General features: G+C 52.0%; 1 protein-coding gene across 5 annotated transcripts; it reads right to left on the reverse strand.

Moving 5' to 3' along the window:
• Positions 1 to 19: 19 nt before the first annotated feature.
• BEST1 (bestrophin 1) lies at positions 20 to 27,029 on the reverse strand. Of its 5 annotated transcripts, none has more exons than XM_037137714.2 (12): positions 26,891 to 27,029; positions 22,115 to 22,165; positions 9,156 to 9,346; positions 7,818 to 7,912; positions 7,075 to 7,308; positions 6,512 to 6,666; positions 6,053 to 6,130; positions 5,564 to 5,716; positions 4,117 to 4,197; positions 3,632 to 3,783; positions 1,307 to 1,960; positions 20 to 371 (listed from the first exon to the last, which is right to left on the reverse strand). In XM_037137714.2, exons 3-12 carry the CDS (start codon positions 9,305 to 9,307, stop codon positions 353 to 355), a joined length of 1,773 nt encoding a protein of 590 aa, XP_036993609.2. In that variant the 5' UTR covers positions 9,308 to 9,346; positions 22,115 to 22,165; positions 26,891 to 27,029; the 3' UTR covers positions 20 to 352. The 5 variants fall into 5 exon arrangements, with proteins under 5 accessions (XP_036993609.2, XP_053515155.1, XP_053515157.1 ...); XM_053659180.1 differs by having other exon boundaries at positions 4,117 to 4,224; XM_053659182.1 differs by lacking the exons at positions 22,115 to 22,165; positions 26,891 to 27,029 and adding an exon at positions 10,290 to 10,431 and having other exon boundaries at positions 4,117 to 4,224; positions 9,156 to 9,380.
• Positions 27,030 to 27,071: the final 42 nt, after the last annotated feature.

Below are 27,071 nucleotides of genomic sequence, written 5' to 3' on the forward strand. Positions count from 1 at the left end.
AGAATTTGTATTTGTGCAAGTCCTTAGTTTATTAATAATCCTTTAGTTAAACTAAATTTCCAAGTTTGGAAAAGATACCAAGGCTTTGGTGTGTGGAGTGCAGGCAGGACTGAAAGACTCCTGGTTGAATTCCACGTTTCCAGTGGTTTGTTCCAGCTTCCGTTATTTTTATGTACAAAAGTCGTCCTGAAACTCATGATTGTTGGTACCCATCGAGCTAACTGTAATCCAGGCTGTCATGGGAACATACTTCTCAGTGTGGACGGCTATGTGACTACGACTGGATCAGTGTCCTGCTGGTGTACATGCAGGAAGGACCAGGCCGGCAAAGCGATCCCCCTTGGGAAACGGCTTAGGAATGTGCTTCCTCCCTGTGGAAAATTTGAGAAAATTCACATGAATATGGAGGATAACTTCATTCCAATACTGAATTAGCTGCAGGAGGAGAGCAAAGCTTGAGACACTGCAGAGTGAAAACAAGCAACTTGTGTCAGGAGACTACAGAGCCATGAGTACCCTCCCCAACAAGCCACAGTGATTGGTTTCTGTCTAGGTCTAGAAGCAGGAGAGAGGGCAGCCCTCGGGGTTGAAAACCCCCAGGGTTTTCAGTTCCAGCTGTGTGTTCTGACCACAGAAGCAACTGCTGGAGAATCCAGAAACAGGAAGTTAAACATCCCTTCCTCATCGTGGTGGGATGGGGTGGAGTAGATAGACAATTGGCTGAATAGTAGATGGAATAAAGGGAAACAAGCTGGTGGTTTGTGACAGCTTGGACTGACCCCAAGAAAGCTGGAGGAGCAGGTTTAAGGCCTGCTGCAGTCTCCGAAGCTACAGATACCCCAAAGGACCTGCGTGCCCTCACCGTAACCATCTGCCAGTTCCCCAAGGTGTGGCACCCTCTGCAGGAGTTTCAGGACCACTCAGTGGTCTTGGAGGAGCATGTATACACACTCTGGAATGGGGCCCTACACACCACCATATAACCCCCCTCAAGCTCCTGGCCTGGTAGCCCTTCCTCTGGCATCATTCCTGCAGCTTTATCTTCCTTCACCCAGGTCCCAGGGACTCCCTGGCAATGTCAGGCTCGGGCAAAATGAGCAAAAGCCCCCAACACTTCCTTAGGACCTGTGCCTACATCGCCAAGTGTATGTCCCAAGCCACTGTTGGGCACAGGCCCAGCCTCCTCAGGCAGTGACAGAAACATGGAAATCGTGGAAGGAGGGTAGGCTCAGCAAGGGAGGCTGGGGAGGGTGGGGAGGTGTCCAAGGAGAAGGTGCACTGACTCTGGGGTGGGTCGAGGACACACCTGTTTTCCAAGGCCCAGTAAGGATCATCATGACCTTTGAGTGTGGTGTGTACGCTGCTAGTTGACGGTGTGTGTGGTTCTCTGAGGTGACCTCCAGGGGCTTCTGATACGTCAGTCAGGTTAAACTCAACGGTTTTCCTCTTGTGACACAATTCCAGGCGCTCCACTGAGGCCCCAGAAAACGCCGGGAGCGAGTCAAAGCTCTTCCTGGTCCCAGGGGTCACCAGCTGCAGGCCCTGGCCTTTGACAGTGCTGTCCGCCCCGGAGACCCTGCGAAGACCTGACGCTGCTGGCTGTCCCGGTGGGAATACCATAGGGATGGAGCCGAGAGGTGTCTGTGGGGCACTGTGGTAGCCTGACCTCCCCCACAGTGCAGCAGACGTAAAGGATTCCTCCCCCTTCAGCCTCCAGGCCTTGCCATCATCCTGGTCCCTGGAGCTCTTTCTGGCCCCCCTGAGGCTCTCGGGCTGGCCCTCAGGGAGAAGGACTTCTTTCTTGGGCAACAGTAGTTTGGTCTTTGAGCTTGTCCTGGGGGGCTGGTGGTCATGGGACTGCAGCCCCAAGAAGCGGCCAATGATGCCATTGTGAGCACTTTCCTCCTCCTCCTCCTCTTCCTCCTGATGCGGCTGGAACTTCATCTCTTCCTTATGCAGACTGGAAAGAAGCAGGAGACTTCAGGCTGAGTAGGGGGAACAGAGGACTGAACCAGACCTTTTTCTCCTTCCCTCCTTCTCTCTCCCTCTGGCCCAAGGTCAAGGACACACACTGGTCTTCACAATGCCCCAACTTGCCCCTCTCCTGATCCATCCTGTACCTCCTGATTAATTCCTCCTGGCCTAGCTCACCCAACTGTTTTTCTATGGCTCCCTCTTGCCTACATTAACATTCGAACTCCCTAGCAGTAAAGGGCTTCCTCTTCATCATCTTCCCTTTCACCCACCTTAACTCCAGGCAATCTGAGTTACTAGTGCCCAGGTAGCAGTGGTTAGATGAAGCCCAGGAGGGACTCTGGGCAAGGCAGGGATTTGTGGTTCCAACTAGGGAGTAGCACCTCTAAGGACGGAAGCCTGACTTCCTGAGAGCCTAAGGCTTTTACTCTGCAAGAGAAAGCCTACCTACCCTGGAGTATGGCCTGCCTTGCCCTTGTCCAAATTCTGGACACTTCGAAAGCCCAGCTGCAGGCCCAGCTAGAGGCTACCTCCCAGGTGGCCAGTGGTGCCTTCTCTCCTATGTCCTGTCCTCTTCCCAGGCCTCTGGGGCTTGCAGTGCACGTCTACAGTTTGAGCCCCTCACTAAATCATGGGTTCCTCGGAGGCATGGCCTGTTCGTTAGTATTTTCTGTTACTTCCCCTCCGTCTCCCCAACCTTCAGACCACGTAGAACTTGAAGGCAACCTCCAGGAATGTTTCTGACCTAAGCAAGCCTTCGTTTGACCACTTTCCCAAACCTTGTTCACTTAAACTAGGGAATTCTAGCTAATTCTAATCGGAGTTTCATAGGATATACGGTTCTTAAAGGAACAAAAACAGAACACAGCTTAATACTTTGGAAGAAAACCTTCATGGTATGGACCGCAACATGCACCCCAGTGCTTCCCACTCTCACCCCAGAAAGAGAGTGCCGTCCAGGGCGGCCCTTCAGCCCACTGAGGCCCAGCAGCTCAAAGGGGATTCTGAGCAAATCAGGGAGATGGGACCCATGTGGGGGGCAGTTTGGCTGCTGTGGGTGAGCTGGGGCCTCTACTCTGTAGCACAAAGTCTCCCCAGAAGGTACCCGTGAGTACCCAGCCTCTTGCTGGGCATGGCTGCCACGCCCCCTCCTTTGCAGGGCCCCCCTCCCACCACCACCACTCCCACCCAAACACTGTGGCTTATCAGAAAACAGTTCTGGACTGGAGTCAGAAACCAGGCCCGGACATCCCAACTGATCTCAAGTAAGTCCCTCCTCTCTCTGGGCCTTGGTGTCCTCTGGACACAGGGGCTTAGACTAAAGGTACCTAAGAGCCCCGAAGTACCTAAGTACAAGGTAAGAGTGAAAGGTGTGCAGGCGGACCACACGTGCCCAGCCCACGTGTGCTAGTGGCTGTGTGGTGGTGGGCCGGGCAACTTACTTAACCTCTCTGAACCTGGAATTAATCATCTGAGTACTGGAGATAACAAACCAAGGTTACTGGGAAGAAAAAAAACAGTTAATATATATAAAGAGTTTAGTACGGCACCCTGTGCTCAGTAAGCACCGAGTATGCACTAAGTAGGCTATTCTAAGTTCCTGGCCCTTGAACTTGGGGTTTTCTCTCCACCCACGTGGTTCCCTGGCACTGCCCACCTGATATTGAAGGTGGAGCCAAAAAAGGAGGGTCGGCGAGACTGGGCAGAAGCAGTGGTGTAGGGAGGGTGTGGTTCTGGATCATTCCAGTACATGTCTTGCTCCATTGGGGGCAGGTCCTGGTGCATCTCGTCCACAGCCAACAGGGACACCTGGGTGCCCAAAACAGAGGCAGAAGTCCAACAGAAAGATCAGCCCGAGCAGGGCCATGAATGTGCCAGGCGACTTGGAGAGGCCACTTCTGTGTTTCTGGACCTCAGTTTCCCTACTTGCAAAATGGAGACACTTATACCTACCTGAAGCCTCAAAAGTTGGGGTGAGAATCCTGTGAGTGAATGGTTGACGGGGGAGGGAGAGAGGAGGCAATTCGCTATCAGGCCTCCACAGAATTGCAGGGCCCCCTCCCTGGGTCCAGTGTGGGCATCACCCTCCCTAGGTCCTGTCTGGGGAGGGTCCATGGGACTGGCTCCCTCCCACCCCCATACCTGCAAGCTCCTGTCGACAATCCAGTTGGTCTCAAAGTCATCATCATCCTCCCCAAACGGGTTGATGAGCTGCTCTGCCACCTTGGGGGTAGGTGAGGCTCTGGAAATCTTCAGGGCGAACCCTTGCAGTCTTGCTTCCCATCCTTAAACCTCCGCTCCTGGCATTTCCACCCCCTAAGCCTCTCCCAGATGCCCCTCCTGCCTGACCATTGTCTCCACTGTGTAAGGGCTCCAGCCACTCACACATGTGAGCACCCAAATACACTGCCTTTCACTTCGGGACGCCGGGTCTTTCTGGCTCCTCTGAGCCAGCCCTCACCCAGCCCCTGAATGCCCAGAGCTATACTCAGCCCAGTCGCCACCTTTATCTCCCCGCACTGCATCTAACCTGCAGTGGCATGATTCTATTCATTAGTTCGGTTACTCATTCATTCATTCAGTTACTCATTCATGTGTCCAAACATTCATTTATCCATTATTTTATAACGCAACAGACTTAATTCTGGGGCTGTGCTACAGTAAAGGGCAGAACAGGCGGGCAGATTCCTGGGCACCAGCCTCTGAAGTCTCCTGACCAAGCAAGCCCTGCCGTGGTGGCGAGTGCAGTGCACTGAGGTTCAGAGGGCATCCTGCATGCGAGCTACCGGGGCACCACAGGAGAATTGCAAGCAGCAAAATGGTGCGGTCTGGTTTGATCTGTAGATAACGGGGGGAGGGGGAGAGGTAGGTGTGTGTTTGTGTGTGTGTGTGTGAAACACGGAGAGGAGCAAGACAGCAGGGAGGAGACAGAGACACCCCCACCACCAAAAAATAAAGGAAGAGAGGGAGAGTGGGTGGGAAATGGACGGGAAGATAAAGAGATGGAGAGACCACTGTTATTCAGAATTCCTGTCAGAAAGAGCACTGGACGTGATGGGAATGAACCCTTGGAAAAGCCATTTGTGGTGGGTACAGGGACCTCCATGCCCCGACCAGGCACAGCTTGAGTAAAGAGAGGCATTACTTGTCTGCCTTCCAAAGGGTGGAGGCTGGGGTGAGTCAGCTTCAGGGCTTTTGTTTTACTAAGCAGAAGGAACAAATCCGGGACCACGTGGCTGGGGACAGTGAGAAGCCACCTCACCAGCAGGGCCTGCCCCTCGTTCTGCCCAAAAAAGTGGGCATCAGGCTCCTGAGGAGGTCTGCCATTGAACGGATGGACAACTGAGGTTCCCTGGCGCCTCTCATGCCTGCTACGGTCCAGACCCTGGGTGAACCGTTGCCCTCAGACTCGGGCCTCATGCAGGTCTCACTCCCTTCCAGGGCTCAGTTTCTTTGTAAAAAGTTGGGGAGATTAGAGTGCCACGGTCAGGACCCAGTGCACACCTTCCACACTGGGGACCCTCCTCTCCTGGCTGGCCAGGACCTCTCTGGCCACACCCACAACCCAGCCCTGTCTTGGGAGGCTCACCTTCAACCAGCCAGCATAGAAGAAGAACTGCAGGAACGTGAAGACAGGGACAACGAGGTCCAGCTCGTGGCCCGGGTAGGCCTTGGCTGGGTTCAGAAACTGCCGCCCAATCAGGCAAGCCAGGAAGAAGCTGTATACCGCCACGGTCACCACCTGGGCAGGAGAGGAGGTGGGAATGGGCTGGGTGGGGGCCTGGGGTCCCGAAGCTCCAGAGGCTGGGGGACAAAACCTTGCTCTTTGACTCACACCCTCTTGTGATTCTGGGTCTCTGTGACCTCCTCCTTAAAGTGGGAAAATCCCCCGGCCTCCACCAGGCAGGAGCCTGGACTCTTCAAACTGGGCCCTAGAGAGAACCTGCACAGTGCAGACCCAACTCCCAGGGCGAGCCTCTTTCTCAGCCTCTAAGTGAGTCCTTCCATCACAGGCTGCTTCCTGGGACCTCCCAGCCTCAGTTTCCCAAAGGGGCAGCTTCGCCAGCCTTGTCCTCACCTGCGTGTACACCAGCGGGACACTAATCCAGTCATAGGCAAACAGTTGTCCACACTGCGTACGCAAGGTGTTCATCTCCTGGGGGGCAGGAGGGAGGGTTGGGGTTCTGACCAGCACCTGCCCTCCCAGGCTCCTCCCCAGGTACCAGGGTCTGGTGCTCACGGTCCAGCCCTAGATGTGTGGTCACAGGCAGCTCACTTAACCTCTCTGAGCCTCAGCTCCTTCATCTATCAAAAAGGAACCAGACTCTCAGAGGCTCACTTTCAGGAGGGGGTGGGAGGGGACTGTGGGAGGGGCCACACTGGGTGGTGGAATCCTATTGGAAAAGGTCCTACAGTCTCCAGGAATGTTCTGGGAAGACCCTCAGGGGCTCAACCCTCCTCTTCCTGGGAAGCCGAGTTCCACCTGGGGTACAACCCTCCCTGCTCTGCAGCAGCCCCACCTGCGTGGTGGGCTCACCGCCAGCAGGCTCTGGAGCAGGACAGGGTCCCGGATTCGACCTCCGATCCAAGCTCTCACCGACAGGTTGGCAAACCATACCCAGGGCACCCAGAACGTGTTGTGTGGCAAGCTCAATTTTTCTAAATGCTTGTGTTCCGCAGGGGTCATGAAGCCTGTGGGGTAGAGAAGAAGCAGTGGGTGGGGAGACCCACAGGATTCAGGCCCTGCAGAGCCCACAGGGACTTTGGGAGCTCCTTTACCATCCCCCCTTCTTTCAAACAATAATTACTGAGTGCCTACTATGTGATGTTCTGGGCTGAGAACATGAGAGGGGTCTATATTATTAACCAGGACCCGGTCAGGAAAGGCCAGAGACCGAGGTCACAGTTGTACAGGCCTGGAAACACAGAGTACAGGAGAACAGGATGGGGAATGGGCTTCTTGGCCTGGCCTGGCCCCGCCTTCGGGCACCTAACTCCACCAGGCCAATTGAGGCCCCCAGGCTCGACCCCTTGGTTCCCACCCAATCCCCAGCCCAGGGGCGCCTGGCTCCGCCCATCCCCAGCTCCGGTCCCCCCAACCTGCTTTCACCAGGTGCTGGGAGCTGGGGAAGCGCTTGTAGACCGCAGCGCTGACACTGCGCAGGATGAGCACGCTGCCCAGGTTGGCGTAGCGCATGAGCGTGCGCCGCAGCAGGCGCCCTTGCTCGTCCTTGCCCTCCACAAAGCCTGACACCAGGTTCATGAGACGGTCGGGCCACGGCAGGTTCTCATACTGGTTCCACCAGCGGGTCACGACCAGCGTCACGTAGAAACCTGGGCAAAAAGGGCACGGGGCGAGGGGCAAGGGCCCAGGCTGCTGCCGGAGCCTAGCGAGGGCGACGCCTCGGTTTCTTCTTTCTAACGGGAACAGGTCCGGCCTCACCCCTTTTGGAAGGCGCTCCCAGGGAGGCGGTGAGGGCCATCAGAGGCGCCCCGCATGGAGGCAAAGGGTCTCGAATTACCTCTCCTGTACCCCGCCCCCATCCATCCCAGAAACCAGGCAGAGCACTCCCCTCCCCCTCCATCCCATTCCGCCTGCGCAGAGGCTCCAGGGGCCATGATGTCAGCGCTGCCCTCAGGAACCGAGGTCTTGAGTGCTCACAGCAGGAAGAACCCTTCCTCGAATCCAACGTCCGCCCCTCTGGCTGCAGTCCCCCCTCCCCGTTTCCCTGAACTCCCGAGAGGCACTGAGGTGACCATGGGCCCCATGCCCGACCACACCCCGCCAGCTCCTAGCAGTCCTAGCAGCATGGGGACCCGGACACCCCGAAGAGGGCGCTCACCCAGCACAAAGGAAATGGGGATGAGCTGGATGTAGCTGTCGCAATACAGAGTCAGCTTCTCAAACATCACCTGCTGTCCTTCCGTGAGGGCCATCCTGGGGAAGCGGTGGGGGAGGCGACAGATGGCCGAGACCGCCTGGGGTCCAGCCAGGCACCAGGTAGAAGTGTGGCTGCCCCACAGCCTCCCCGTCCCTTTTACTGCCCCCTCCAGCTCGGACCGCCTGAGCCCGGTGCGGCTCCTTCTCTGGTGGCCCTGAGCCGCCCAGGACTTAGTGGCTGAAGGAGGTCCCCGGGGAGGTTTTCCTGAGGTGGAGGAAGGAAGGAGTCCCTTTTAGGTACCCCCTCCACCACGGGCCCCGCCAGTCCTGCCATTTTCTGGGGCTGCTTTTAAAGGATCCATAGGGCAGTTGCTGTTGTTCTTTTTAAATAGGTTGAAACAAAGGGTGTTTGGTCTTTAAAAGAAGTACAGTTGGGAGGATTGAATAGACAGGGCATAGAGGGTTTTTAGGACAGCGAAACCATTATTCACAACCCTGTAATGGTGTATGCAAGTCACACATGTGTCCAAACCCACAGGATGTGCGACGCCAAGGCAGAAGCCTCATGTAAACTGTCAGGTGGACTTCGGGTGATGATGACACGTGTGTCCATCTTGTGTAATGTGTACTGCTCACTGCGCTGCAGGTCACCCATAGTGGGGAGGGTCTGTGTGTGGGGGGGGCAGAAATGTGGGAACTCTGTGCCTTCCGCTCAATTTCGCTGTGAACCTAAAATAGCTCTAAAAAAAGTCTAATAAAAAAAACTGTATTAGTGCCCTAGTAACAATCAAGGAAAACCAATGTGTTTTCTGATTAGTGCTATCACTAGGAACTCAAGACTTTTTAAGTATTTGATATTTTCAATCTATTCAGTCATTAATGCTTTTTCTATTTAAAATGCTATCATATGTATCATCTATTCTGAGATGATATCTGTCCTATATTTATTGTTTAAATAAACCTTGTTATTGAAAAAAAAAAAGTGCCCTCTGGACCCATGAGCCTGGGTGGAATTCAGGAACGCAGGTTGGCTGCGTGGGACCAGGTGAGGCCTGGGTTCCAGGACTCGCCCCAGGTTGGAGGTACAGGTGTCTGAGGTGTGCCCCCCCAGCCCCCCCCCAGTCTGCCTCCTTTTCTCCCCTCCCCGGCACTCAGCCCCCGGGCTGGGCCACAGGCTGAGCTAAGCCTTGCCTGTCTCTGACACATGGGCCCCCTGGGTGGCTTGGAGGTCTCCCAGTGTTCCGAGCCCCAGCTGCAACCCCCCCCCGGGACCCACCTCAGCCCCTCTGCCTGCCTGTACCTATAAATACAGCGGATGGCATAGTAGCTGAGCAGGAAGATGAGGAACTCGCCGTAGAGCAGCTTGTAGATGCTGCCTCGCCAGCACAGCAGCAGGCGGGAGAAGGAGCCTAAGCGGGCGTTAGCCACTTGGCTTGAGTAGGTGACGGTCATGGTCAAGCACTGACTGGGCTGCTGCAGGTGGGTTGGGTCCTGGTGGACAGAGAGGGACACTGATGGGGGGGGGCTGGGAGAGAGCGGGAGCCTTGGTCAGAGCCTGTCTGGGGCTCATCTGTCCCCTTAGCTAGGATCCTGCCCTGCTCTGGACCTCAGCCCCTCCTCAGGACACAGAGATGGGGGTGAGGTGGTCTGTACGGCCCTGCCAGGTCTGACTGCCTGGGGGAGGTAGGAAGTGAACCCAGAGACCGCCCACAGCCTTGGCAGGGAAGACATAGCTAGGTCCGTGCCCTTACATTGCATGACAAGGACAATGACAACAGTGCACACACTGGGGCCAGTCCTCTGCCCGCTCCCCAAGCAGGGAAAGAATTGGTAAGAGGCTTGCTCAGTCTCGTCTGCCGTCCTGTTCCCAGAGCCCAGAACAGAGCAGGGTTGGTGGAGATGTTTCCTGAGGGCCCCAGGGCCTTTCCACTGCTGGTCTTCCTGCCTGGGGGACGCTCTTCCTTATCTGACTCTCGGCTCATCCCCACTTCAGGGAACCTCTTCAGAAAGAATGTCCCCAACACCCCTACCTGAAAATAGCATCCCAGTGCCACCCACACTTTGTCTTCTCGCCTCGCCCAGTTTTTCTACACAGCCCTTAGTCATGTTATACTTGAAATTGTATTTTGCAGACTATCTGCTTGTTTACTGCCTATTCCTTCCTTAGAGTGGCGGCTCCTACTGTGCTCTCAAAGGAGGGGCCCAGTAAGAACCCACAGGAGCCATGATGGACACCCGCTTGCTCCGATGCAGCCGCACTGGCTCTCTCTCTATGTCTAGTGCACACCGAGCTCTTCCCCACCCAGAGCCTTTGCACAGACACACAGGCGCCCACATACCTGCACATGTACCACACACACATGTGCTGGGACAGTTATCCACCCCAACGGCCCTCAAGGCCCCAGCCCAGCCCGCCTGGGCCACCTCTACTCACAGGCGGAGCTCCAGGATGCTCGGGTGATCCTTCAAACGGGTCTGGCCACTGGACTGGTGGGACTCTCTTGGTTTCTGTGGCCGGTGTCCCTGCCTACACTTAGGGGCTGGCACTGCCCCTGTGGGTGCTAAGCGGTCACTTGACTCCTTAAACCATCACCTCCACAAAGGGGCCCTTGTGCTTCCTCCTCATAATCTGCCCATAAGCAGCAGCCAGCACAGTCACCGGGACCCCTCTAATTCCTCCCTGGCAGGGCGTGGGGCTGACATTCCCAGCAACACCCCTCCACCATGGACCCTGCCAATCCTGCCATTCTCTTGGGGCCCTAAAGTCCAGAGATTGAGGGATTCGCATCTGACCCTTGAGGTCTCCCAGGGAAGGCTGTGGGGAGGGGGTCCAGAGCCGTCCCCAGAGGGGGAGCCTCTGCCCAGGCCCTGCGGGGCTCTGGTGGCTCTGGGGGCCACACTTGGAAGTCCTGGCTCTGGCTCTGCCTCCAGGGGTGGACCTCTGCTCCTCTCTAGGCCTCAGTGCCCCCATCTCCAAAGATGGTATTTCTTTAGAATTCCATCACCCCAGTAAGACTCACAGAATTCTGCCTACACCAGTGAGGAGCTCTGATTGGCTGCTGGTGACATCAGCTCTTCGGGCTGTGACTGGCCCGCAGGACATAGTGGGTTGGTTGTGAGCTAGGGAAGGAGAGGGCGGCCAGGGGGCTGCTGTGTGGGGGCCGGGCCTGGTGCAGGACGACACGGCACCTCTGGTGATCATGCTGCGGTTCCCAGCCAGCCCATGGGAAATGCGAGTGAGTGCCCAGGTCCCCAAGGGCGGCTGGTTAATGTCTCAGCAGCTGGCTCCCCACATTTTAACGCATCAATCCGTGCTCCGGGGCCCTCCTGAGCCCCCGAAAGTGGCACATTCAGGACACATTCCTCTTGAATTAAGGGAAAATTTGAAACAGAGGTGGCACTTGGTCTTCAGTGGCCATAAGAAGGGCTGGGGACGTTTTTTAACTGTGGCTTTCTCAGCATCCTTCTCTGGAGTGTGATTCTGTGACGCAGGGGACGCTGAATTTCTAACGCACACTGTGGGGTCACATTGCCAGCGGTCTTCTGACCACACATCCAGAAGCCCTGAGTTACAATTTGATCTCAAACTGTTACAGTGCAGACCCGGGGTTGCGGGGAGACGACATACTATTAGCAAATGGACCCACCCTTGTGCCCCAGGGGTCCCCCACCCCCTACTAGGTTTGCCTTTCCCACCGCCAGGGAAAGATGTCTCTCAATGCCAGAGACCGGTGAAAAGGGATTACTTATTTAAAGAGTTATACAAACTTAAGAGTAATGACTTAATGTCTTCATGGAGATCCCAAAGTCCTTTAGAATACCCACAAACGCACAGTCCTTCCTTCCCCCTCTGCCCAGTCCGGGGTACCGTGTCTCAGAAAAAGAAATAGAAGTCTGTGGCTCTTCTCTGCCCGGGTGGAGTGGTCCAGAAAAGCCCCTGCGTGGTCCCAGAAAGACACTGCATGGCTGCCGTGCCTGGGTTTAAATCCCAGCACCCGGCTTCCTCTGCTGCACCATTTCCGACTCCTCCCACAATTGGCCACAGCTGCCAGCGTTCCTGGGCGTTTCCAGCTTTACTGGGCTGCCATAGTAAGTCCTGGCAGGTGTGGCCCTGTGGTATGGTGCCAATCACCTCCCAGCTCTTCTCAATGGCCCTGCTCCATGTGTCCCATCCCCCAGCTCAGACTTTTGGGGGCGAGGACATCCTATATATATTTTTTCCTAATATTTCCTGGACACCAAGTTCTAGACCCCATTACAAATCCCTATTTGGGCGCCCCCCCCCCGGCTGCACCCTGTTACAGAACCTGAAAATAAATTCCCCACCCCCTTCCTCTCTCTCTCTGATATACTCCTAAGGGTAACAATGCCCAGACTGCAGGTGATTTTAGTGTGTGCCATTTTTGCCTCTGTAATTTAATGCCTAAAAAATATTATAATTATTTGACAATGACCTTGTTTTTTTTTTTTCTATTCATGACAGACACATGCAGCAGTCTCTCAGAGAGCAGGGACAGCCCTGGGGGAGCATGTGTGGCATCCCTGCCTCCCGCTGCAGTTGGTGGCACCTGGGCTCTTCCATGTGACCCCACGGAAAGCATCCAAGGACCCACATACAGAAGACTGTGGGGTGGCAAGATGGTTTATTTTTGTGGAGATGGAAGCTGCCCCTGGGTTTCCAGCGTCTCCTCTGCCTCCCTCCCGCCATGGAAACAGTCCAGTCGTGTGCTCAGCAAGGCCGAGACAAAAGCCAGCATCCAGAGTTTCTGCTTCATATTAAAGCCCAGTGCAGAGCTGCATCCGGCCAGCTTGCTGTGTGTTTCCAGCTGTAGTCCATTTCAGGCTGCCCCCTGGAGCCTGCGTGTGAAGTTGCGCGGCCATGGGCCACCTGGCTGCTAGGGCCACAGGGAGAGAACCGGCGTGTGCAGGGAGCGAGTGCCGGTGAAGAGCAAGAGAGAGAGCTTAGTCCTTTTGGAGTCTACGCCATCTGCTGCAGGGCCGTAGCTGCTAGGCTCACGTGGTCCTGTGCTCCGGGGAGAGAGAGCACGTGATCAAACTGGGTGGGTGCATCACCGGGTGGGGGCAGGGGGGGAGCGCACGCAATGCTTTGTTCCCCAGAGGTTACTACCAAGACTTGGGTTTCAGATGGACCAGGTGCTTTCTCAGAAGAATCAGTCAACGTCCCAAACTTTTGGGGGCTTTCATAGGTCCACCCCCTAGTTAGACTGACAGGTCCCCTGTGCCCCCCACCAACTGTCGATGCCACAGAGAGGGAGGGAAGAGTGTTAATGCCCTCGGTGGAGCAATGCTGTGACCCTCTGGAGTGTGAACCTGCAGCTCCCTGCGTGAGCGAGCAAACAGGCTTATGCCCCCCAGTGTGTTAGACTCAATGTCTAGTTCCCTTTGCTCTCTGTCCTTTATCAGTATCTAGCTAAATGCCGATGGTAACACTGTGATGTGGGAAACACCTTTCCCATCGTTCTCCTTAACTGAACCAGGGAAAGGTCACCCAAACCTCAGTCTCCTCATCTGCAAAATGGGACAGCACCACCTACCTCGGCAGCTGGGTGAGAAGGCTGGACAAGAAATATTTTGGTCAATTCTCCAAAACCAGTGATTCTCATGCCTGGCCACCTGTCGACTTTTGCTGGACGACCTGCAAACCCAGGCTGCATCTGCACACCCCCTCCTTTAGCCTGGACGGGGCCCAGGTGCTGGTGGTTTCCTACAGTTCCCCGGGCAAATCTAATAGACGGTCTGGGTTGAAAACCGCTGCTGTGAAGGAATAGTTCCCTACCTTATATTCTGTCTTCCCTCACTAACGCATAACATTTGACAGAGCTTCCCGCTTAGCAGATGATTAATAAATATGTATTTTAATTAAAACAAACATGTGCCTGGTACCACACCTGGGGCAGAAATGCTCACTCTCTTAGTGGAAGGAAGAAATGAAACGCCAGCCTTCGAGGGGTCTCCGGGTTTTGCCTCCCCTATGGTGTCCACTGGGGGGAGCCCTTGACTAGCTGGCTCTAGAGCCCTAGCCGCTTGGCCACACTGGTTAGAATCTGTGTGGACCCTGGATCTGGCCCTGGATGGCTCCTTCATCTCCTTGACCCTGACTAGAAGCTGTGGAGCCATGAGAGGGAGCCGGCAGACACTGGAGTGCCCCCTTCCTTTCTCCTGAACTGAGGGTTTCTTCACAATATCCCCAAAGTCCCACTAGAACCCGCCAACAGGGAAGCCCCAGGCTCCCTTCCCCTCCCCGAGGCCCCAGGGTATCGCCGGAACGCCCCGAGCAGCTGGGTGCTCCGGGCGGCCCGCCAGCACTAAACACAAGTCGTGGCATCTCCCACTGGTTCTCAGCCATGAAAACGTTCCCAGCCAGCCTAGGGCAGCTTGGGCACACAGAGAAGCCATGACAAGCGCTGACAGACCCAAGTCATGCTTGGACAAGGGGCCCCAGGGTGGATTCCTTCCAGGACTGGGTCAGAGTTGGCCTCTTCTGCTCTCCATTTGCAAAGCAGTGTATTCAACAAACCATCTGATGCCCCCAACTGGAACTATGCTAATTCCTGCCTCTGAGTATTCATAGTGTATTTATCCAAAGAAACCCAAAAGGCTAATTCAAAAATACATGTGCATTCCTATGTTCACTGAAGCATTGTACAGAGAAGGATGCTGAAATGCAAGGCCTGCCTTGTCCTAGGCCACACAGCTGTAAAGGGCCAGGTTGGGACTGGAATATGGTTGTCTGTTTTGGGTCCTGTGCCCTTTCCATTACCCATGCTCCTCTCTGCAATGGAGCTCAGTGTCCGAGGGGTGGAGCCTTACATGTTAGGGTAGTGGTTTCTGTTGGGGTTGAAGGGAGGTTCAAGGGATGGAGGAGACCTGGAAGGGACTTGAAGCACAGTCCGTGCTCTCGAGCGCCCCAGCAGAGAGCTGTATCCGGGGCAGGTAGAGCAGAGCTGGGCAGGTGGGTGGAAGTTCCAAAGTCAGAATGCGATGACCTTCTCATCTAGGATCACCATGGCAACAGCACCATCACAGAGGGTTGCCACTGTGCCCTTCCAGGGTCTGCCTCTGCTGGGCAGGAAGAAGGGGACCCAGCGTGGCTGGGGGCAGTGGGCAGGGGCCCCTGGGGTGGGCCAGCCAGGCCTGCATGCTGCCTCCAGGTGCTGCATAGGGCACCTGTCAGCCCACACCTGTCTCTTGGGACAAACACAGAATAAACAGGGCAGAAGCCAAAAAAGAAGAGGAAAGACTTGGCTCAGCCCAAGTCTTAGACGGGGAGGGAAGGGACACTGCCAGCCTGGGGCCTGGAAGCAAATCAGACAACACCTGTGCCACCGGGCCAGGCAGCCCTCACCCTTGACGGGCTAGACAATCTCAGCATTCAAAGAGATGAGCTCATGAGTCTTGGCTCCTGCAGAAAGACACGGGGACCAGAAGAGGCTGCGAGAGGCTGGGACAGGGCTGGGTCCAGCCTCACCAAGCCCAGTCCCACCAGCGACAATGGAATAGCATGGACTAGGCCACAGCCAGTCCTACGAGAGACGCAAGGCACAAGGATTCACCACAGCCTGGGGAGAACGCTGATCCCCGAGCTGCCCTGTTGCCATGGACTCTGCCCCAGTGAGGCCAGCCAGGTGAGGCACAGACCCTATCCACGTTCCCTACCCCCGTCCACCCTGCCTGCTGGGAACCGGGGCCCATGGGCGGATGAGGAGGAAAAGGGGCGTCACGGGTCAGCCTTCTCCTGGAGAAACACACTGGGTGTGGGAAGACCTGAGCTGTCACTCATTCAGTACAAGTCAGCGTGGCCTCAGATTTCCTCATCTGTCGAATGGGCATGCTAGCAGCTGGCTTCGCATGAAAGAATGGGGATTTTCCTCATGGCTTCTCCTCCAGCTGCTTGTTTTGCAGACAAAGAAACCCCAGGCCTAGAGAAAGAAGTGGGCTTGCCTCAAGTCCCCAGAATTAGAGTTGTAGCTGGGAGAGGTGAGGAGGTCACTGTCTGAGTCAGAGCGGGCTGTCTTTACTGTTCCAGAACGTTCCTGTGGTTTCAGTTCCACATGCTAAACGCAGCTGTGCTTTGCACTCTGGGGGGTCTGTGGGGAGAGGAGAAGAGACAACAGCCCCCCCATCCTGAGCCTTCACTGGGTGCCAGGCAGTGCACTAGATACTGTTAAAAACAATCTTATCATCTCATCAGAGCAAACCACTGGGATACAGGAGTTGTTTCCGTGTGGGGGGCTGTTACTGTACATTTATGTAAAGGTTTTGTTTAAACATCTGTCCTCAGTTCTTTGGGGACCATATCCAGGAGTGGAATTGCTGGGTTAGATGGTAATTCTACAGCCAACTTTTCGAAGGACAACCAAACTGTTTTCCGCAGTGGCCTTAGCAGTTTAAACTCCTGCCAGCATTGTGTGAAGGTTCCCATCTCCCCTCATCCTCAGAAATACTCGCTATTTTCCTCTTTTTGTTTTAAATACAGCCATCCTAGTGAGTGTGCAATGGGCTCTCAGTGGGGCTTTGATTTGCATTTTCCTCGTGAGAAATGACATTAAACACCTCATGTATCTGTTGGCCACTTGTGTATCTTCATCAAAGAAAAGTCCATCCAAGTCCTTTGCCCATTTTTCAATTGTTTAGTGTTGAGCTGTAGGAGTTCTTTACACATTCTGGATCCTAGGCCCTTGTGAGGCGTATGTTGTGATTTATGAATACTGTCTGCCATCCTGTGTGTTGCCTTTTCATATTCCCAAGGGCGCCACTGGATGCACAAAAGTCTTCACATTTTGATGAAGTCCAGTTTACTGATTGTTTCTTCTGTTTTGGTGTCATTTCTAAGACACTGTTTCCAAATCCAAGGTCATGAAGGTTTGCCCTTCTGAAATTTTTTATAGCTTTAGCTCTTACACTTAGGTCTTTGACTTATTTTGAGTTAATGTTTGTATGTGCTGTGAGGCAAAGGTCCAGCTTTATTCTTTCGGATGCAGACGCCCAGTCGTCAAGCACCATTTGTTGAAAAGACTGTTCTTCCCTCATTGAATGGCACCAGAGCTCTCGTTGAAAGTCAACTGACAGTAGACGAATGCATTTATTTCTGGACTATCAGTTCTGTTCCATTGGTCTATATGTCTGTTCTTACCCACTCATTGCTAAATTCAGTTTGCTAATAATTGCATTTAGAATTTTGGTGCCCAGAATTAGTGAGGTCGGCTTATATTTTTTAATTCTCATACATCCTTGTTGGGTTTCTCTTTTTTCTTTTTAAAATTAATTTTGATTCTGTCAGAGTAGTAACATGCACATATAACTTAAAAAGTCAATGGTCACGAAAAGGCTTATAACGAAACGGCAATTTACTGCTGCACCGCTCCCTCCTCTCCAGCCCCCCCTCTAGTCACGCCTTCTGGGATTCACGCATCTTCATTGTCTTCTAAGTAACAGGAGTATGCAGACAGCTCTTTAATAATCACTTAATGTATTGACTTCTTTTTATTTTTAAATATTTTATTTATTTATTTTTAGAGAAGGGGAGGAAGAAAGAAAGGGAGGGAAATATTGATGTGTGGTTGCATCTCGTGCGCCCCCTAGTGGGGACCAGGCCTGCAACCCAGGCATGTGCCCTAACTGGGAATTGAACCTGGGACCCTTTGGTTCACAAGCCAGTGCTCACTGACCCAGCCAGGGCTAATCTATTGACTTCTTATTTGGCAGATGAGGGTTTAGTGATCTGATACTATTGTGGATTAAGACAACAAGAGCTAAGGAAATATTTGACCTTTATATTTTTATGCCTATTCAAATGTTAGTCATTCCTGAGCACTGTAGAAACTATATTATCTACTTTTGGTTTTCTCTAAAATTTCTAATTTTCTTGTCTTGTTTGTTTGTTTTATCTACCTATTGTTCATTCTTCCCACACCTTCTAGTATCTTCAGTCATGTTGGCTGATCTATCAGTTCCAATGACTTTGCACAGGCATAGTTTCTAATGACCATCATTCTTCTCCACCTGGGCTGGCTGCTCTCTGTGCTGCTGCTCTGCACAGTCTTTGTCCAGGGACTTTGCTCTCATCCTTGGAGTAATCTTTCTCATTGTCCTGGGTTGGGTTCCTGGATTTCCTGTATCCTCTGTCTGTCTTTCTTATGGTTTACTCTTCTGTTTTGGTTGAACATGCCCTGTGATAGTTCATGAGTTCAAAGTGATGGGATAGATGGTACACGAAGTGGTGGTGGCGGAGGTGTATGGTCATGACCTCTCTCAACGCACCAGCTTCTTGATCGCCTCTTCCAATTTGGACTAATTCTTGTCCTTGCCTGCACAGGATCCCAAGATCTGCCCTGACTATCATCCTAAAGATTCCCTTTCCTTTTGTTCTGTAGCGGCTTTCCTGTCTCCTAACCTGTGCAGGGGCAGGGGGTTCTGGTTTACTCCTTGTTTTGTTGGAGTGCATCCTGCAGTCGTTTCTGAGAAAGAGTATAATGACAGTTACATTTTTTGAGATCTGCTTATATACTTGAATGAGAGTTTGACTGGCACAGAGTTCTAGGCTGAAAATAATCTTCCTTCAGAATTCTGAAGGCATTGTCTTCTTGATTCTGTTGCCCCTCCCATGACATCCAAATCTATTCTGCTTCCAGAGCCTTTGATGTTAAGGGTGTTAAAACTTGTAAGATCGTCTCTTTGTCCCCAGTTTTCTAAAATTGTGCACTGATGTATCTTACTTAGTATTTTCTTTTCTTTTTTTAAAGTTATTTTTCAAATACAGTTTTCTGTTTATTTCTCCCATCCCAGCCCACCCCTCCCCCATGCACCCCACCTCCCTCCTATCTCCACCCCCCCTTAGTTATTGTTCCTGTGTCCTTTATACTTGTTCCTCTAAATACCTCCCATTTTCCCCTTAAATTCCCTCCCCTCTCCCCTCTGGTCACTGTCCCCCTGTTCTCTATTTCAGTATATTTGTTTTTATTTTGCTTGCTTGTCTGTTTTGTTGTTTAGCTTCTTATTAAAGGTGAGATCATATGGTATTTGTCTTTCAACCCCTGGCTTATTTCACTCAGCATAATGCTTTCCAGCTCCATCCATGTTGTTGCAAAGGGTACTAGTTCCTTCTTTCTCTCTGGTGCATAGAATTCCATTGTGTATATGTACCACAATTTTTTGATCCATTCATTTACTGATGGGCACCTAGGTTGCTTCCAGCTCTTGGCTATTGTAAATTGTGCTGCTATGAACATTGTGGTGCATAGGTTCTATGAAATTGATGTTTTGGGATTCTTAGGATATAATCCTAGCAGTGGAATTGCTGGATCAAAAGGCAGGTCGATTTTTATTTTTCTGAGAAAACTCCATACTGTTTTCCATAATGGTTGTACCAGTCTGCAATACCACCAACAGTGAACTAAGGTCCCCTTTTCACCACAATCTCTCCAACATTTGTTGTTGGTTGCTTTGTTTATGATAGCCATCCTGACCTGTGTAAAGTGGTATCTCATTGTGATTTTAATTTGCATCTCTCTGATAGCTAGCGATACTGAACATTTCTTCGTGTCTCTGGATCCTCTGTATGTCCTCCTTGGGGAAGTGTCTGTTCAAGTCCTTTTCCCATTTTTTAATTGGTTTGGTTGTGTTCTTAGAGTGGAGTCGTGTAAGTTCTTTGTATATTTTGGAGATTAAACCTTTGTCTGAGGTATCATTGGCAAATATGTTTTCCCATACAGTTGGTTGTCTTTTTAATTTAATACTGTTTTCTTTAGCACGCAGAAACTTTTTATTTTGATGAGATCCCATTTGTTTATTCTTTCCTTTATATTCCTTGCTCTAGGGGACATATCAGTAAAAATGTTGCTGTGTGAAATATCTGAGATTTTCCTGCCAGTGTTCTCCTCTAGGACTTTAATGGTTTCAAGGCTTATATTTAAGTCTTTTATCCACCTTGAATTTATTTTGGTGTATGGTGTAAGTTGGTGCTCAAGTTTCATTTTTTTGCATGTAGCTGTCCGGTTCTCCCAACACCATACTTAGTATTTTCATTGGCTCTGCTAGGTACAAGTGGGCCTTTTCAATTTGACAAACCATTTCTTCAGTTTGAGAAAATAGTCTCAAATTATGTATTTGATGCCTTATTCCCTCTACTCTCATCTGTTCTCTCTTTCTGAAATCCTTGTTTTTCAGACATTAAACCTTCCCAATTTGTCCTCTAATTTTCTAACCCTTTCGTTTTCATTTCTTTATTTTTTTTATCTTGAGACCTATTCCCTCCACTTTGTCTTCCAACCTCTCTTTACGGTTCTTATTTCTGCCATCATCTTTTCCAAAACAACATTAATTCCCAAGAATTCTTGTTGTTCTCTGAACAGTTACTTGTTTGAAAAGCATGTTCTTGTTTCGTGAATGCAATTCTTTCTCTTCTTTCTCTCTGAGGATACAGATGATAGAGTTTTTTCCTGAGCCTCTTTCTTGCAGGTTGCTTTGCTCTGCTGACTAGGTTTGATTCCTGTCATGTCAGAGGTTCTCCTTCGTTGTCTGCTCATTGCTAAGAACGGGAGCTTAACACTGATGGGAAACTTTAAGCATGTTGACTTTGAACTTCACACTATGGTGCTCTTACTGGGCATTGCTTGGGCAAATCTAGTCTTCAGGCCTTTAGTCCTGTCCTCTTGGGGTGGCCAGAGGGCCCCAGGGAAGGCTCCTGCAAGTTGCTGCCTGGCTGCCAAGTGAGGGAAGAGGGTTGGGGGTCTCTGCTTTCAACTTGTATGCAATCACTTCATCCTCTCAGTCAGATACTGGCCCAAAGCCTCTCTGTTTTACTGCCCTTAGAGGATAAATCTCCCATCTTGTGCTACACTTGGAAAGAGGGATATGCTCAATGGCATGAAGTAGGGAAGCAATACAGGCATCTCATGGCTTCTCAAGCAGCTTTGACCCAGAGCTCAGTGGTTTGGCCTTTATGGCCGACACTGGATGTCTCTGTTGCAGTCAGCTCCTGGTACTCTGTCTGCTTGATCTGTTCATCACTGAGAGAGAGTGGTTGACACCTCACACCATAATTACAGATTTGTTCAGTTTTCCCCATAGTTCTATTGATTTTTGCTTTAAATGCTTTTAAGCTATATTATTAGGCACATATTCATTTCAAATTGTTACATTTTTCTGGTGAATTTAACTTTTATTTTACTAAACATTCTCATCATTTTAGTATTACTGCCTGGTGGCCGCCTCTGCCCTTCATAATGACTTTGGTCTTGAAGTTCAGTTATTAATATAAATATACTACCTTCCTTCTACTCTGTCTTTTTTAAAAGGATTTTATTTGTTTATTTTTAAAGAGAGGGGAAGAAGGGAAGAATGAGAGGGAGAGAAACATCCTCCTGTTAGAGCTGTATCTACAGGCTGCCTCTCACATGCCCCCAACCAAGGACCTGGCCCACAACTCAGACATGTGCCCTGATCGGAAATCGAACTGACGGCCTTCCAGTTCACAGGCCAGCATTCAATCCACTGAGCCACACCAGCCAAAGCATCTGAACCATTTCTAAGGGTGCAGTTTACGCTGCTGTGCAACCTAATCATCATCCATCTCCCGAGCTTTTTTCCTCTTCCCAGACTCTGTATCTACTAGACAAATATTGCCACCCTTTCATGCTTTATTTTCTATTCTTGGATTGTACAGACCTTATAAATCTATGTTCTGTTCCTCTTTTTAAACGTCTTTTTCATGTTTTCCATCTCTGTGTATGACTCTCTGTGCTATTTTCCGATGAATTCCTTAACATATCTTCCAGGACTCCAATGCTCTCTTTAGCTGTGTCTAGTCTCTTTAACCCAGTGTTGTGTGTGTGTGTGTGTGTGTCTATATGTCTATATCAATCATTTGGTCATTTAAAAATCTTCTTGGTTCTCCTTGATAATCTCTTACTGCTTATTTATCTTAAATTCATACAAGACCATTCTATGTTATATAAGGACCTGAATGTCTGAAGTCCTGTAGCCTGTTGGTCTGTTGTGCATCATTTCTGCTGATTCCTCCGTGGAGTGGCTAGCCTCCTCGTGTGCTGGTGATACCTGTTTGGGAGCTCATTGATTCGTATTAACCAATGGGAAGCCTTCATACTTAAAGTTGGGCACTTCCCTCCAAAGGGTATTTGCATCGGCTTCTACCAAGAGCCAGGGGGTGCCACCAACACAGAACACTTCCGCCCTCCCTGAAGGTCCTGGTTCAACATAGTTGCCCAAGATTCAACTCACCGTCCTCCTTCTGGCCAACCTCCCAGCTTCATTCTCACTTTCCTTTGAGGGCTAGAAAGAGATTTTTGGAGATCTGGTTAGACAACGGGGCTTAGGAGAACCATGGCCTCTCTTTCCAGGACGTCCTTTTCCTGTACTAGGAAAGTTCCCCACTGCTCCAAGTCCCCCACCTCACTGAAAGCAGAAACTCTTCAGTCCTTTACACACACACACACACACACACACACACACACACACACACGACATTTATGTCATTTTTGGACGGGTGAATCTGATCGTGTTCAACTCCTGCTGAAACCCTTCCATGACTCCCCATGGTCCTCCAGCACAAAGTTCAAACTCATGACCTAGCATACAGGGTCCCATGTGATCTAGCCCCTGGTGCCCTGGCCAGACTCGTTTGTATCAATAGTCCCCCATCCTACTCCCACACTCTTCTCTTGGGAACATTTCCTAGATTTCAAATCTAGGTTCAGAGTTCCTTGAGGTACTTCCCATCTCTATACCTGCTGCAAGCATTGTACCTAGATGTCTGAATGACCCTAACTTACCCCTCTCCCAAATTGTGCACATAATGAGTATAGAAACCGTCTTGTCCACCATTATCTCCTCAGCACCTGGAGCAGGTGTTCATTAAATATTTGTTAAATAAGTGAATGAATGAATGAATGAATGGACATATTAATTTCGCACCCAGTCTTTTTCATCTTGGCTTTTGTGAATTCTTTTACATATTAAAGATCTTCACACTTTGCCATTTGCTGGGAATATCTTCCCCAGGCTAGTCACCTTTTAATTTTCGTTAATTTTTGGAGAATGGAGGAATGTAGAGACATTTTAAATTCTAAAGTAAACAGATCTATTGATTTTTCTTTTGAGGACTCTTCAAATGCTTCTAAGTATAGGAAGTCTATTCCTCTCTGGAAATTAGTAATTTTCACTTGTATTTTCTATGCACATCGCTGTCAATTTTATCTCCCAAAAGCAGGGCTCTGATCACATCACTCTTCTGCTCAAGGTCTCCTTGGAGCCTTCAGAATAAAGTCCAAGCTCTTTAAATTGACCTTTGAGGCTTTTCATGATTCATCTTGAGCCTGCCCATCCAGCCTCTTCTTTGCTGTCCCCAAATCGGCTTAGGCTCCTCCACCAAGGGAAAGGTCGACTCCTCTGTGTCCGTGCCTGTCTCTGCCCCACCTCCAGGCCTTTGTTCCTGATGGTCTCTCTGCATAGAATGTCCACCTTCCATCTCTATTTTTTTCATGTCTATATAATTAAATAGTGCTGTTTCTTCAAGCCCTGCTTTTTCCAGAGAGCCTCCCCTTACGCTTCCTCCCAAGAAAGTAAATGTCGGAGGGGTAAGAGCATGAGTTTTGAAGTCAGACAAACCTGGATTAAAATCCCAATTCCATCAGCTGTCCACTGTTGCCCAATTATTTAAGCTTCCCAAGTCTCAGTTTCCTCACCTTTCATATGAGAACAGAGGGTGAAGCAGAACCACACCCATGGGTTGCGAGGGGGGACTAAGTCTGACCTCAAATGTGAATGTCCCAGCCCCACTCCACATCCTGCCATTTGGAAGACAGGTCCCAGGTTTGGGCAGGGGAGGGTATGTCTACCCTCCCCCTCTAGACACATCTGCCCCTGAAGGTTTGGCTGGTTCTGGAATTCCATTAGGTGCCTGAGCTCTCCTGCTTGGGAGCTGGGAGTGAACAAACAGGTTCCATCCACCCCAGGAATCCAGCCCGGGCCCTCGGGCACCTTGATGGGACTCCCATATCCATTTGGGCCAAAGGAATCTCCTCTTTCCTTCTTTCACATGAGCTCTAATGGTTTTGTCGCCGGGAAATTTTTAAGTCCCCTAAGGGGCTCCCTGGCCCTCACCGGCAGCACCCCCAAACATGATGAGCAAGGATAACCCTCCAATTTTAAGGTGAGTAAACTGAGGCTCAAACTCTCTTGCATGCAGTGGGTCACAGACTTGAGCTTCTTAGCCCTACTCACGGGACTCGGGGAGGCCTGGGCAGCTGTGGTGGAGAATCTGGGGGAGCTCTGGCCCCAGAGTAGGGGTGGTGTGTGAACCCTGGCTTTCAGGGCCTCCACAAGTGGGTTGAGGCTGGTGGGGAACTCAGCACCTGTGTGTTCTCTTTGTGAACCCGGAGTACCACCCTCGAGTAGTGGTCATCTGGGGAAGAGCAAGGGCAATGACTGTTCCCTGGCTGGGTGTCTGTGTGTCTGGGACTGAGACTGGGACTGACAGTGGGGACAGCCTGGGCAGTGAGAACACAGAGCTCAAGATCAGGAACCTGGATTCAGGCCCAGCTGCACACGCAGCGGGGGAGAGTGCCTGCCCCCTCTGGGCCCTAATTGCCCCACATGTAAAATGGGGCTGGTGGTAGATAGAACCGTCTTTATCATGGAGTTTAACATTCTCAAAGTGCTGTCCCCGGCCAGGCCCTCACTGGAGCCCAGGCTGTCCCCAGAGCCTGACTTCACCGGGTTGGCCCTATCAACAATTCAACACTATTGGGCTGTCTCCGCCCTCCGCCTTGTCCTTGCTCCAGGGGTCTGGGCCTCCCGCCAGCTCCCCACCACCCTGGGACTGGGTGGGCAGTGTCTTGGTCAGTCCTGGGAGGAGAGCCTCCAGGCCCACATTTGACTTCTTCAGCCTCTTCCCCTTTCCCGGAAGCCAGCATCCTCTCCTCCCCTCCTGAAATCTGAGCTCAGAGATCCAGGGGGAACTCTCTCCTTGCAAAACATTCCATCCAGTTGTCCAAACACTCCGCACAGCTGGCAGAGGGAGGGGTGGCCAGAGCCAGGCTTTTGGGAGCCCTTGGGCTGTTGGACTTGGCGAAGTCCTTGCTGGGAGGGCCAGCCCTGGATGCCCAGAGGGGGTTCACAGGGCCCAGAGGGTGAAGGAGGAGCCCCCAACAACGCCCTGGCACTCGTGGGCTTGCCCAAGGCTCTGGAGGGGAAGGCCCGGGTTTGCTGGGCCAAGCGAGCATCAGACTCCTGCCTGCCGGCTAGGAGGCGGCTGAGCAGCCCAGGGCAGGCGGCCTTGCGAGCCTCCCCTCGTGACCAGACTCACGGGGGCGGGGCTGGGGGGAGGGAGGGAATGACGCTGAGATAGCAACCCCGGAGGTGGCTTCGTGACTTTGACTTCGGGCAGCAGCTTTTACTGGCAGCCAGTCTCGGACCTGGCTGCCTCTCGCCTCCGACTCACGCGTGACCTGGGACAAGTCTCTGTCTCATTTTCTCCACCTGCAACGGGAAGGGGTAGGGCCGCTTCTGGTTCTGATTTTTCTAAGGAGTCACAGCCAAGAATGAGACCTTCACAGCTCCCCGCTCGGCCCTCGCTGTGCCTAAAAGTCCAGAAAGTAGCAGTTTTCCACACAGTTCCCAAAGTTACTCTGACTCAGTTTCCCCCCGATGGCTGGGGCTCGGCGGCTGGGGAAGGACTGTGTGCCCAATACCCACCAGGTAGACGGAGCCACTTCCCCTCCTGCTATGCTGGGGCGATGGGAAGAACCCCCTTTTCACACATCCTGTTTTCTATTAATTGTTTCCAGGTGGGCCCAGAGGTTGCCCTGCAGAGGAAGGTGGGGGCACCGAAGAATGTAACAGGGGGATCAGCGAGGAGCAAAAACAGGAAGGGGGTGGGAGCAGGCCATGGAAAATTCATCGCCAGGAAAGGGAGGCCAGCATCTGGTTTGCATTAGGCTGAGAGAGTTTGGAAGCCCAAAGCCTGAGTGGAAGATATTGTTATCCGCAGGCGGGTGGGCGGGGAGGGTGTGACCGCTGGTCAGGAACTGGCAGCTTCTCCCCAGTGGGAACTCTGGCACTGACAGGAAAGAAGGGAAGGCAGGGGCGAAGGGGACAGGAAGGGCTCACTCCAGTCTCTGCTGTGGTAGACACGTCACGAGCGTTACCTTCTTAGCTGTTCACAGTGTCACAGGGGAGAATGAATTGTTTTCATCTTAGGGATGGGGGAACTGAGTCCCAGAGCTGTTAAGTGACTTGCCCAAGGTCACACAGCCAGGGAATGGCAGGGCTAGGATTAGAATTCTGGCCGAATGAGACAGGGGAAGACATTCAACCCCTCCCTGGTGGACTGAGTGCCAGGCGAGGGGACACTGAGGATTTGGTGATGAGTGGGTGACTCGGTGCCTGTGGGGTGTCCAACAGCACCATGGGGCACTTGTCATAACACAAAGCAGACCATGTGTCCGAGGGCTGGAGCCACTGCCCGCAGAGGAAGAAAGCAAATCACAAGGGAAGGCTTCCAGCAGGAGGGGGTGGGAGCAAAAGGGAAATCTATCAGCAGGGTGGGATGGGGTGGAGGCTGCAGAAGGAGGGATGAACTTGAGGAAGGAGAGGCTGTAGAGCATATCTGGGCAACAGCAGCCGGCCTGGTGTGCCGGCGAGGGTGAAATTCCATTTCATAGTTGGGGAAACTGAAGCACAGAGAGGCTACCAGGTCCAGGGGTTCATAGTCTGGAAGAGGGGGACATACATCAACGTAGGAGAGAAACATCATCTGTTGCCTCTCACACACCCCCAACTCGGGACCTGGCCCACAGCCCAGGCGTGTGCCCTGACTGGGATTCAAACTGGCAAGCCTTTGGTTTGCAGGCTGGCGCTCAGTCTACCGAGTCACACCAGCCAGAGCCAGGCCTGTGTTCTTAGCTACTTCACTGAGTTGTCCCTTTTTGCTGGGGTTTAAAGGTTTGAAGGGGATATCCAGGCCAGAGTTGGGGTGGGGGAGGCAGGCGGCCTTACCCAAGCCTACACAGCCAGCTAGAGCTGCAGCCAGGGCTGGGCAGGCTCCTTCCGACGAGCTGACCTGGGTGAGCAGGGAACAGGCGGCCTCCTCTGTGGGTCCAGCAGAAGCCCAGGGCCTCGGGCTTATAGAGGAGGCTGCCACCTCCCTTTGAGGCCTTGGAAGGAGGGCCCCAGGATT

Source organism: Artibeus jamaicensis, unplaced genomic scaffold, assembly GCF_021234435.1.
Source record: "Artibeus jamaicensis isolate MK-2021 breed Jamaican fruit bat unplaced genomic scaffold, CSHL_Jam_final scaffold_614, whole genome shotgun sequence".
NCBI classification, from domain to species: Eukaryota; Metazoa; Chordata; class Mammalia; order Chiroptera; family Phyllostomidae; genus Artibeus; species Artibeus jamaicensis.